A 13,011-nucleotide genomic window follows, 5' to 3' on the forward strand; every position below is an offset into this window, starting at 1 on the left:
GAGGTCCATGGAGGACACTTTGGGGAAAGGGATGGGCTGCATGCAGAGGCGAAATAGGAGGTAGAGGGATGGCCCAGTGGGGGTGTGAGGAGGGTTAGGGGAAGTGAAAGCTAATGAGGGTGGGTTGGGCCAACATGGAGCTTTCAGATGGCAGGAGTAGGGAGCAAGGTGCAGAGACGTAAAGGGGCACACACAAGAGCAGAGGATAGGGAGCACAGAGTTTAGGGAAACTGTTGGGGCAAATGTGGTGGGATGGAGGAAAATGTGGTGGGATGAGGGGGATAAGGGAAGCATCCCATGGCCAGGGATTGAGCAAGAAAGTCATAGGAGTGCAGAGAGAAAGGAGCCTGTATGGGATGGGGATGCTTGAGAGGGAGGAACAGAGGTAGTGTTGTGATGATCAAGGGTGTTTGGACGTTATTGGAGCATTGGAGCATATGGGTTGCCTGTGAGGAATTCAGTCTTTGGCTTTGACCCTTTTTTAGCTGCTGTGATCTCGAGCATGTTACTTCTCTGTGCCTCGGTTACCCCTCGCAGGAGTGTTGTGAGAATGTGTGAATAGATAAATGTTAAATGCGTGTAGTGGCGTCTGGCATTCAGCAATGGGTCAGTAAATTTCACTCATTGTGCTGAGGGCGTAACCTGGGATAATTTCAGGCACCGAGGGGTGGGTGCTTCTGGCCAATTCGGGGCAGATATATATGCACTTGAAGTATTTGGGTGCAGTGGAGAGAACACTGTTATAACTGCAGCCATCCAAGTATTTCTTCTGTGTTTCCAAGATTACGTGCTGTGTGACCTTAGGCAAGTTGCCTAACCTTTCTGTGCTTCTGTTTCCTCACCTATAAAGTGGAAATAGTACTACAACTATGTCAGAGGCTGGCTAGGAGAGACAACCGAGTTACTTCCAAGTGGAGGGTTTCAAATATCGCCTTACACAAAGCAAGGGCTTCTTCCTGGCGTGCAATGGACATGGGAGTTCTGTTGAATTATATGGGGGGATGGTCTATTTGGGGAAGGCTTGTGTCTGGAGTGTGAAGATAATGTGGGGTAAAAGAGAGATTCCAGGGGTAGGGGAAAGGTGTGGGAAACAGAGGGGTTTGTGGCATGAACAGAAGAAAAAGAAACAGTTGCAAATGAGGGATGAACAAAGTCCCAAGGCCACTCTGCCTGTTGGGAACCTAGAGGTCTGGAGGGGGTATGAGGGTAGCAAGGGCATAAGGGTTCAGTATATGTGATGCCGAAGCAAGCACAAGGGCGTAAGAGTTCAGTGGAAGTGGTCAGGCTGGGACAAAGGTGGGTGTCGCAGAGTGCATGGTCAGGAGCAGGCAGCTCTGAACCAATTTCTGTTGACCTTGTCCTTGCCCTCTTCCTCCTCCTTTCCTCTCCCTTCCTTTACCTCTTTGAACTCCTTCCCTCCTCTCTTCCTATACCCCTACCACCCAGCTACAAAGGTGGCCTCTCTCTGGCTTGAATATAAGATCTAGAAGACATGGTGGGTATAGTGTGGCATGTTGACTGGACCATGGTGAACCTGGAGAGAGAGCGGTTGCTAGGTCTGCCCCCGTATACACATGTGCTGTTGAGCACACTCAGTTACGATAAGAGGGGGGGAGGAGGGACGGGGGCAGGGCTGCCATACACGTGCATGTGCAGAACGCTGTCTCTGTGGTGCAAACATATGGATGTGACAGTGACAGTGGAAGTCGTGGGGGGTCACGGGAGTACACAGGGGTGCTTGCGTATCAGGGGAACGGTACTGAAATACAGTAGGAGCACAGTGGGTATTATTGGCGTGTGCTGGGATGTGTTCAGGGGGCGTGTTATGGGAATACACTGAGATCCAAGTGAGGGGGAGTTATTATTGGAGCATACTGGGATGTGTGGGGGTGTTACTGAAATCTACTGGAGTAATCGTGAAGGGTTGTTTTGCCTAATCTGTGGGGGTAGGTAACTGAAGTGGGTGGGGAGCACGCTTGACTATTATTGGAGTGTGTTGGGGCTGGTGGATATTATTGGGATCTGCTAACGGGTCTGCATGTGTGCTGGACGGGTCTCAGACGTGACCACAGGAAGCTCGGGGTGCAGTAGGGTGTGCATTCTAGTGGATGGAGGGTATTCTTGGGGCTCCCAAGGGTAGTGGGATTGGAGTCAAGGTGGATGGGTAGTCCTGTTGTATACTGGGCTTCCTGGAATGGAATGGATATATAATCTTGGGGTACATTGTGGTGATGTCAAAGATTTGAAGCTGTTACCTGAGCAACCCCGGGCAGGTGTTGAGATTCGTGGAAAAAATTTGAGTTTAATTGAACTTTCTTGGGTATGTGAACATCACCTAAATGTGCGACAGGCTTTGGTGGCCTGATGGTGGCGACTGTCTGCATATTCGTGGATAGTTTGCATTTTTACTAGAACCTATCCACTGCAGGCGGGAGATACACTGGGGGTATACCAGGGAATAGAAAAGTCTCTGGGGCTCACTAGAACTTTCTGCAGTGATGGAAATGTTCTGTAACTGCACTGTCCGCCCTGATAACCACTAGCCACACATGGCTACGGGGCACTTTGAAACGTGGCTAGTGAGACTGAGAAACTGAACTTCTCAATTTAATTTTAATTAATTTGCGTATAGATAATCACATGAATTGAGTGGCCACCATCTTGCACACTGCTGAGTAAGTGAGGCTACAATCGGCTTGGGTACCTGGGGGGCTGTTACTGTAGTAGATACGTGGTCAAGGAGTTGGGAGGGCTATCATCAAAGTACCCATGTCCTGTTGACTTGGTAACTTGACCCAAGACATTAAAGGAATCCTACCGAGTACATGCTTGTGCCGCGCACGGTGCTCAATACCGTGCATACTGAACTCCCACAGCGACCCCGTCTGGTGGGGCTTGTTATTGTCTCACATTATAGATGAAATTGAGGCCCACGAAGTTAAAGCCGCGGGCTCAAGGTCACAGATAAGGAAGTGGCGGGGGGGGGGGGGGGGGGGGGGCGGGGGGGGGGGGGGGGGGGGGGGGGCTCCAGCCAGGCTGTCCAGTAATCTGGCAATTTATCTTCCATCCCTTGCGCTGCGCCCGCACACAGTGGGCTTGGAAACTGCTTGCTGAATGGATGGGTGGATGGATGCACAGATGAATGAATGAGGGAAGATTGAGTGGGAGAGCAAGCACTCTGGGCTCTGAGGGGGAGGCCTGTAAGGGCTGCTGTGAGCAAACACACATGGAATGGGTGAGGAAGATCATAGGAGGTGGGATGAATGGCTCTGGAGCAGGGGGCTCAGGTCACTGGGTTGCTGGTGGAGCTCAGACTCCCGTGTCTCATAATCCCTTCTCCACCTCCCCACCCCCACCCCACCCCCTTGCCAGCGATTACATCATTAAGGAGAAGACAGTCTTGCTGCAGAAGAAGGACAGTGAGGGGTTTGGGTTCGTGCTCCGGGGGGCCAAGGGTGAGTGCCGGCCGGGGAGGAGACGGGAGAAGGGCTCTCTGACCCAGGGGGATGGACAGGGGAAGGGACCCCAGCCCACCCACCACCCCACCCCCAGGGTGCTGGTCCCTCAGCTACGGTGAGGCCTCTGTGACTTGGGTCTGAGCCCCATCCCCTGCTCGGCCTCTCCACCCCCTCCCCTCCGACCCCGCCGGCTCCTCCCATCTGCAGCGCAGACCCCCATCGAGGAGTTCACCCCCACCCCGGCCTTCCCGGCGCTGCAGTATCTGGAGTCTGTGGATGAGGGGGGTGTGGCATGGCGAGCTGGACTGCGGATGGGAGACTTCCTCATCGAGGTGAGTCCTGACCCCCAGCCCCAGGGGCCTTCCCGAGGGCTGACCTCCAGCGCCCCTTCCACAGATACTGCTCTCTTCCTGGGACCCTGGTGACAGAAACCCTAGGCTCCTCCTAATCCACAACAAATCTGCCCAAATCCAGACGCTCTTTCAGCATTAGACCTCCCAGCCCCCCAGGCCACCCCCTAGCCAGCCTCTGCTTTCTTTAGTGATTCCTTCCAAAAGGCTTCTCTGAACCATCAGAAGAAAATAGAGCTGTTCCCCAGCACACACACACACACACACACACACACACACACAATGCAGGGGCACGGAGGAGGTGTGGGGGGAGAGGGGAGAATAGGGTAAGCCCAGCCCCTTCCCCGGCCCTGGGGCCAGGAAAGTTACCAAAGGAGAAGTAGGGCCTTGCAAAGAGAAGGGGTGATGGGGAGGCCAAGAGTGATATACACAGGGCAAGGCTGGAGGCCACTGTGTTGGCGACTCTGAAGCTAAAAGCATCCCTCCCCTCACCTATTCTGTGTGGTGTGGGGGTATCTGTGCCACAGGTGAACGGGCAGAATGTGGTGAAGGTTGGCCACCGGCAGGTGGTGAACATGATCCGACAAGGGGGCAACACGCTGATGGTCAAGGTGGTGATGGTCACCAGGCACCCGGACATGGATGAGGCTGTCCATAAGAAAGGTGCTTCTCCACTCATTTGTGTGGCCAGACCTGGGCACCCCACTGCCACCAGGCTCAGATACTCAGAGGTCCTAATGGCCTAATGGTCCCCACCACTGGCCTTTCCTTCCCCAAGACTGCTTGTTCATGACCCTTCTGGGGGAGAAACTGAGGAGGGGAGGAGTCAGCATGCTGGTGGCAGTTATTCTCTGGTATCTGGGAGCACTGCAGTGTTGGTGGGCGGGGTTCGTGGGCCTTCTTTCGGGATACTGATGCCTGACCCCCACCATCATCTTTTCAGCACCCCAGCAGGCGAAGCGGCTCCCGCCTCCAGCCATTTCTCTGCGTTCAAAGTCTATGACCTCAGAGCTGGAGGAGATGGGTGAGCCTGTGGGGCTGCTGGGGCACAGGCGCTGGGGAGGGCTGGTAGGGGGGCAGAGGAGGGCTGAACCAGACCTTGAGTTTGTTAGTGTTGTTAGTGACCAGGGGTCCTGTCCTCATCCTGTCCCTAGTCCATGGGTCAGACTCTCTCTGGCCTGCGTGTGTGTCGTTGGGAAGGGGCGTCTGAGAGTCAACTTTCCTTTGTCCTCTTACATCTGTTTCTCTGTCGAGTCTCTCTCTGGGTCTGCACATCCCTCTTACGGGTCCCTGTTTCCTTTCCGGTTTTCTCCATCTGCCCCAACTCACCCCACCCCCAATTCTCTATCTCTTCCTCTACCAGCTTCCCCACCCCCCACTAACAGAAAGGAAGGCCAGCCCCTCCCCCAGACAGGGCCGAGTGGACCTGGGGGGTCCCGTTTCCCCTGACAGGGGGCAGATCAGGCCGCTGACCGCCCCTACCCTGAGGGAGGAGGGTGTTCCAAAGAGGGGACCCCTCACCTCCCCCTGAAGTCCTAACTCTTGGCTCCTCTACTGCCTCTCCCCCGGGCTAGTCTCCCCCTGGAAGAAGAAGAGTGGTGAGTGGGCACAGGACTGGCGGGGGGGCCCCCCCCGTCCCCATCCCGCCGGCGGACTTGCCCCTCTCCCTGACCCGGGCCCTTCACTGCCCCATTCGCGCTTGCGCACGCCCGCTGGCCACGCCTACTGGCCGAGCCCGCTCCGCCCCGCCGCCGGGGGCGCCCCTGGACTTCATCCGCATCCTTTGCCCACAGAGTACGAGCAGCAGCCGGCGCCGGTGCCCAGCATGGAGAAAAAGCGGACAGTGTATCAGATGGCACTCAGTAAGATGGCCCAGCCCTGTTCCCCGGGCTCCCCAGGACCCCTGGCGCCACGCCCCCTGCCCCTGCGCTCAGCCCTTCCAGCCCTCTTCCTGCCTGCACACCCTTTCGCCACCTCAGACCTGATCATCTCCTACCCCAGCCTTGCCCCAGCCATCAAGTGCAAGCTCCCACCTCTGTACTCAGCCTCTCCCCTGACACTTCTGCCTCCCCTCCACCTTCCCTCATGTGCCAATTTGCAGCCCTGACCCCTTCCCACCGCTGGGCCCTGCCTTCTGAGCTGGAGATTCTGTCTCCACAAGGGCCCTCGGTCACGGGAATGGAGGCGGGGGTGCTCTGTCCTGGTTCATACAACATACCGCATGGGCTCCTGGAAGCTCTGTTTCTGCCCGAGGCCAAATCAAGCTTCATTTCACTGCCTCTTTCCACCTCCCCTTAGACAAACTGGATGAAATTTTGGCGGCAGCTCAGCAGACCATCAGTGCAAGCGAGAGTCCTGGACCTGGTGGCCTTGCATCGCTGGGCAAACACCGGCCCAAAGGCTTCTTTGCCACTGAGGTAGGCAGCCTGGATGGGGTGTGGGGGGGGGGGGGGGGGTAGGGAATGGGAGCAGAGTGGAGAGGAGGCTTGAGGGATGCCCACACCATTTTCTCCTTGCATAACCTTCCTGAACCCTTTGTGTTGGATGTTGGCCCTGGAGGGGCACCACCCTTCCTGGGCTCCCTCTTCTCTCCTCACTCTGGGAGCCTTCTTTCCTCTCTGCCCATCCTCTTCCTTATTCTCCTCCTAAGTCTTGTCCCTCATTTCCTCACTCCCTGCTCTCACCTCTTGTCCATCTCCGTCCCACCTCAAGAGTCTCAGGGAAGGCAGAATGATGTCACAGCTGGTGATCCCTGGCATTGGCCCAGCACGTGATAATAGGTGCTCAACAAGTGGGAGTTTTAAAAATATTATTTATTATTGCTGTCTCCACTCTGCCTGCTTTTCCCTATGACAGAGGCTGACCTGTAATGGGTGGTGATCCTATTTTGGACACTACATTTTATGTGGATTATCTCATTCATTTCTAGGATCATCCACACAGCTAGCCCATTTACAGAGGGGAAACCAAGGCTTAGAGAGGGAGGCAATATTTCAGTCCAGGCAAGTCAGGCAACTGGATCCATGGCCCTGGTTTTTCTGGTGGGCCTGATGGTCCTTCCCTAGCTGGTTGTCATTCGGCTGTGCCCCTTTGTGGGAAACAGCCACCAAGCAACCTCCTCTCACCTTCCAGAGTCCCCTGCAGAGATCACACACGCCTTATTTCTCTGCTGAAGCCATGCCCTCTGATCCTGCCCTCAACCCTTTCTTCCCACAGGCCACACCCACCACCCAGTGGCCAACAGGCTGTTTAGTCTAAAACCGGATTCTTTGGCTTTTGAGGAACCTTGGGCCCCCTTGGCAGGCTGGCATGCTCCTCCAAATAATGCTTAGAATTGTAAAGTAAATTACTTAAGAAAACGAAGCCAATTACACTGATAATACAGTTATCAAAATATTTTTTAAAGGTTTTTTTTTAAGATTTTATTTATTTATTTTACAGAGAGAGATTACAAGTAGGCAGAGAGGCAGGCAGAGAGAGAGAGAGGAGGAAGCAGGCTCCCTGCTGAGCAGAGAGCCCCATGCGGGACTTGATCCCAGGACCCTGAGATCATGACCTGAGCCGAAGGCAGCGGCTTAACCCACTGAGCCACCCAGGTGCCCCAGTTATCAAAATATTTTTAAAAAGCAAAATTCGTGGGACACCTGGCTGGCTCAGTCCGTAGGGCAGGTGACTCTTGATCTCGGGGTCATGCGTTCGAGCCCTGTGTTAGGCCTAGGGTTCAGTTAAAAACATACACAAAGTAAACACATAATTTATGATAGTAATATCAGTGCTTTTTCGTTAACACATTAGCCAGCAAGACCTCCTGATGGATCTTAACTCTTAACTAGTCATGAGGCATATAAACACAATTTCAAGAGATCTGCACCTCTGTGAAGGGATATGGGACAATCTGGGATTTCCTTTTTTTTTTTTTTTTAAAGATTTCATTTATTTATTTGACACAGAGAGAAAGATCACAAGTAGGCAGAGAGGCAGGCGTGGTGGAGGGGGGAAGCAGGTTCCCCGCTGAGTAGAGAGCCAGATGTGGGGCTGGATCCCAGGACCCTGAGATCATGACCCAAGCCGAAGGCAGAGGCTTAACCCACTGAGCCACTCAGGCGCCCCCGATCTGGGATTTCTATTGGGGATACAGGAACAGGACTTGATAAGGCCAGGTTGGTTTGCTGCCTACATCCTTAGTCGAGGAAATACTGTTTTCATTGGAAGATAATGACAATAAAGATGTAATTTTTTTTCTAGTCCAAGTGCATGGCCCCCTTGAAGTCTAGCCATAGACCTACTAAGGGTTAGACTGCCTACTTTAGAATGCCTCAAATGAAGGTGGCAGATTTTGTACTCAGACTCATAGAATTGCTTTCAGATGTAAAAGCGGAGGGTCCTTGGCCACCTTCTCGGGGCTTTGCAGAGTGCCCTGCACGCAGCAGCCCCTCTCGTCTCACCTGTCTTGAGTTTCTCAAGGAATCCGAAATCTCAGAGGCTGTGGGGACCGTGTTCTGTGCCCACTTCCCCCGAAGGTCAGTGTAGACTCAGAAGTGGATGGGCAGTCAAGCCAGACAGACCTGCTTCAAATTCTGACTCCCTCTGACTCCCTGAGTCACTTGAACCATACTGCCTGATTTCTCTGCATCCTCAGTTCCCTGCTCTGTACAATAGGGCTAAAGCCAGTCTTGCTGGTCCTGATGAGGATTGAATGAGGTCAATTCCTAGTACAGCAGGCTCGCAACATATGGCGAGCCCTCTTAGGCCATAAAACAGACTGGAGACCCCACAATGACTTGCCAGTGAGACTTGCATGTGCCCCAGAGACCCTACAACAGCATATCACATGCAGAGTCTCTGAGAGTAGATAGGGCAAACTCTTGTTTTCATTTATTCAACAAATAGCAACCAACATGCCAACCCCTTCCTGGGTGAACCATGGTTATAGGACAGATAAGATCCCAGCCCTCATGGAATTCACCATCTGAGCTCCAAAGACACCCCTAGAGGAGCCCAGACATGGGCCAATGATAACATCTAGTGCCCATGTGCCCCTCCCTCCTGGAAATGAGACTCCTAGGTAGTCACCTGAGTTCTTGAATGGCATCTCCCTTCCCTCTGGGCCATAGAGGCCAGTGGTCATTTGCCCTTTTTCTTTTCCCTTCCAGGGTCTAGCCCTGGGCCTTCCCAAAGCCCCGCCTCTTGTGTTAGGGGCTCTCTTCACCCCCCATCTCTGTCGCCACCTTTCCATCAGACATCTTGACTTCTCACACTCTGAGTCAACACAGGGGCCCCTTCCTGCTGCTTCTGTATCTCTGTGGCTCTCTCTCTTCCTATGGTCTTGTTTTCTGTTTCTCATTTTCCCATCTGCTTCAGCTGTCTCGATTTGAGCCCTGTGCACTAGACCAGAGGGGGTAAGCAGGCAGTGTGGGGCTCAGTATTGCCACCGAGGCCTCTTTGTAGGTCAAAGTGCTTCTTGGGCTGTCTCCTCCTAACATTCTGCTGTCCATCCCTCTGTCCTCCCCTCTGTGTGGCTTTGTCTCCCTCAGCTACTGTCTCTGTTACCTGGTCTCTGACCCCAAGGGGTACCCTACCTTCCCCCCACTCTTGCACTGTCCTCCCTTCTCCCCATCTCTGTCTGGCTGCCAGTCTCAACCTTTCTCTGAACACAATTTTTCCCTCTGATTATTTGGCCATACTCTCTTGATCGCATTGTCTCTTTCCCTCCTGTTTGCATGCCTAACCCTCCTGGAGCAGCCCTGCCCACCCACCACCCCTTCAAGGCCTCTCAGGACTGCCTCTCTTCCCGCTTTATTGGGGCCCTCTTCCCATCGCTGTCTCATTTCCCCTCCTGTCTCCCCTGCTCTGAACCCCCATCTCTCTCTTTGTCTATCTCTGTCTCTTTGCCTGTTTCCCCCTCCGCTGTCTCCCCCATCACCCCTTTCAGGGGCTGTGTCCCTGGAGCGCATTTCTCAGCCTATCTTCAGCCTCCAGGCTGTGCACAGCACCAGGGCACACACTCTGCCCTTGAGGCATCAGACCCACAACCGGTGCACGAGGTGGCACCGGAGGAGGGCGGACCTCTGGCTGACTTGCTGGGGAGGAGTCTGCCCGCATCCGGTGACGTCACACGCACCCGGGCACTCTGATTCGCTGCCCCCCTGCGCGGGAGAGGACGCTCCGCTTCCCTGGACGGAGGTCAGCCTGTCCCACCTTGAGTCAGTGTGCCCCTCAGGCAGGCAGTCCAACGCCTCCTCAGACGCTTTTATGGCTTCTCCATCAGCCTGACATCTCCTCTGCCACTCTGACCCCTTTTATATCAAGTTAACCCATCATTTAATCCCTCCTCTTCCACTTAGAATGTCTTCTGGCTCCAATCTGACGCCTCTCCCTTCACTGTGCACTCTCTTCATTCAGAGACACCCCTTCCCTGCCCCTCAACCCCTCCCCTGTCATTCGGAACCCTCCCCCATTACTCTGCTCCCCCACCCATCCTCACTCCCATTCCTCTACCAGATGCTTCCCTCATCTTCCTTCCCACGTCCCTATTATCCCCTTGCTTGCCCTCCTCAGTCTGGACTCCTTCTGCAAATATTTACTGAGCACCTTGATGCGCTGGACCTGCTGGGGTTGGAAGAGCGAACTGAGTAAAGCCACTCCTGTTAGGGAATTTAAATTCCTGGACAAGGGTTGGATTTTGCAGAATTGGGTTCTTCCATACGTGAAAAACCTCCAAATAACAGTGACTTGAACCAGAAGAGTCTTGTTGCTCTGTCATGTTAACGAATTCTGGAGTAGGTGGGTATGGCAGTTGCCATGGTCGTGAAGACCCAGGACCCCTCTCACTTTCTGCTCCACCATCCTAGCCTTCTTTCCAACCATACGGTCACCTCCTAGTCCAAGATGGCTGGAGCTCTAGCTGTGCCACCAGCATTCCAGGTAGCAGGAACAAGGAAGAGTGTCAAGGCGGAAAGGCAAAGGAAGGTGCATTGTTGCTTCTTGGGTTACCTCTGAGGAGACTTCCCCAAAGTAACACACACATGCTTGCACTTATGCATCCCAGCCTACCTACACACGCAGCTGCACGGGATCCTGGGAAATGTAGTTCCAATAGGTGCCAAACGAGATTGTTTTTTTCTTACCAAGGAAGAGTAGAATGGGAACTGTGTGGGATCCATGCCCAGGGAGACAGACAATGAACAAGAAGCAAATAATTATAATAAGTCTACACTAGGTTAATTTGGAGGGAGTTACAGTGCAGAGTATCAGGTGGAAGCCTCTCCAGGGAGGAGATATCTGAAACTAACAGATTCCACCCATTATCACCTTTCTACCAGATGTCTGACCTCATCTCTCACCCCTCAGTGCCCCCACTCACCTGCCCAAGACAGATCGGCCTCCTGAGTGTTCCTTAAGCACACCACACTCACTCCTCCCTCGGGACATAGACAATTGCTGTTCCCTCTGCCTGGCAACTCCCCACTACCACCCTCCTCCCACCCCAGGAATATGCATGGCTCCCTTCTTCTGGAAATTGCTCAGATTAAGTCTTCACAGAAAGGCCTTCCTTGATGGCCCTGTTGAAATCCTCCTCTCCTCCCTCTCTTCCCTCCGCCCGACCCGTTATGTTACTAATTTATTTTGTCTGCCCTCCATGTAGGCAGGGGGACTTTGTCTGTTTTATTGATGGCTGCATTTGCAGCATCTGGAACAGTCCCTGGGATGGCCCGGGTACTCAGTAAATATCTGTGGAATGAGTGACTGAGACAAACGCAGAGATGGGCAGTCTCAATCCAGGGGGGTGAGTGCAGGGAGAGGTTAGGACAGGTGCATCCTATGTGGTCTAGAGCAGCTCTGTCTTGTCCAGTAGAGTTCCTGTGTTGCAGGAATGTGTGGCAACTCAACCCTTGAAATGTGACCAGCAAAAACAGAGGAAGGGAATTTTTCATTTTACTTTATCTTAATTTGTTAAAATTTACATCTAAAAGGGTGGTGGTGGTTGTATTGGGCAGCGTAGGTCTAGAGGAAGGGAGAGGCCAGACCGGAGTGGGGGTAGGAAGACATATCTTCCCAAGCAGAGCAGGGGGAAAGGATGTTCCAGGCAGAGGGAACAGTGGATGTGGAGGCCCTGAGGTGAGAAACAGCACAGGAAATTGAGAGAGTGTGATGGGAGGTGAGGGAAGTAAGGTTGGGACTTCGTCTGAATTAGAGTTTCCTTTCTCTGTACTTCGGGCCCCAAAGACAGAGAAGAGTGACACATGAGGTCACCTGGCAGAAGCACTGGAGTCAGTTGGCTGATGCTGGTTCCTTCCCTTTTAGTTACTCCTTTATTCATCTGACACAAGCTTATAGAATATCGGGTCCTGGTTGGAGACTGGGGACCCAGCAGTGAAAGAGAGCAGCAGCGTCGCTACCGTCCAGCTGCTGTTAGGATTCCATGGGCCTTTGGCACTTTTGCCTTCCTAAGCCCCTCCCTCAAAAACAAGTTTAAAAATCTGTATTTTATGGCTGTGTTGGTGCAAAGATGAGTATTATCATCCAGACTGGATTCTATTCATGTTCCCCCCTCTGATTTTAAAGGAAATGAGAATATTTTGCCTGCAGGTGTCATGGACTGGAGATACCATACCTCTGGTGCCGTCCGGGAGCCGGATTCTGGGCAGGTAGTCAGGAAGGAAGCACATAAACAAGGTGTCTCAGATGGAGAGGAGTGTCCTAAGGAAACAGTGCAGGGAAGTGCAGTAGACAGTGACTGGGAGGGACATTTGTGTAGAGGACAGAAAGATGGAAAGGAATGTGTGATGAGGAGGAGAAGACGTTGCAGAAAGCAAATGCAGGACTTATAAGTGCTCTAAAACAGGGATGGACCTTGGGGCACTGGGGCAGGACTGGTGGACACGATGGAGTCAGAGTGAGCAGGTAGGAGATGTAGGCGGGGCTGAACTGTACTGGGCACCTGCGTTTCCCATAGGCAGAGCCTGAGATGGGGATTCCTGCTCTGACGGTATTGTAAGGGGAGAATTATAAGGGAGTGAGGGGGGCAGAATGGGCTGTGAGAGCTCAGCAAACGTGGCCCCTGCTGGAGTCCCTTTCTGCCTGATCCCTGGGAGAGTTTGAATTACACCACGGACTTAATTCTGCCTTGGATCTCCCTGTTAGTTGGTCCTTGGCTGCAGGCTGCTCCCAGAAGTAGGGGGACATGGGGTGCCAGGGTGGCT

General features: G+C 53.4%; 1 protein-coding gene across 5 annotated transcripts in view; it reads left to right on the forward strand.

Annotated features, from left to right (window-relative positions):
- The window catches only part of SHANK1 (SH3 and multiple ankyrin repeat domains 1), a 44,848-nt gene that overhangs the window by 22,331 nt on the left and 9,506 nt on the right, over nt 1–13,011 (forward strand). For 4 of the 5 annotated variants that reach the window (XM_059382084.1, XM_059382087.1, XM_059382088.1 and 1 more), the window contains 7 exons: nt 3,373–3,455; nt 3,666–3,790; nt 4,336–4,471; nt 4,752–4,832; nt 5,383–5,406; nt 5,602–5,670; nt 6,107–6,225. In XM_059382084.1, coding sequence (XP_059238067.1) covers nt 3,373–3,455; nt 3,666–3,790; nt 4,336–4,471; nt 4,752–4,832; nt 5,383–5,406; nt 5,602–5,670; nt 6,107–6,225 — 637 coding nt within the window. The remainder of the gene's footprint in view (nt 1–3,372; nt 3,456–3,665; nt 3,791–4,335; nt 4,472–4,751; nt 4,833–5,382; nt 5,407–5,601; nt 5,671–6,106; nt 6,226–13,011) is intronic. The other variant, XM_059382086.1, reaches the window with a different exon arrangement.

Source organism: Mustela nigripes, chromosome 17, assembly GCF_022355385.1.
Source record: "Mustela nigripes isolate SB6536 chromosome 17, MUSNIG.SB6536, whole genome shotgun sequence".
In the NCBI taxonomy this organism is placed as follows: Eukaryota; Metazoa; Chordata; class Mammalia; order Carnivora; family Mustelidae; genus Mustela; species Mustela nigripes.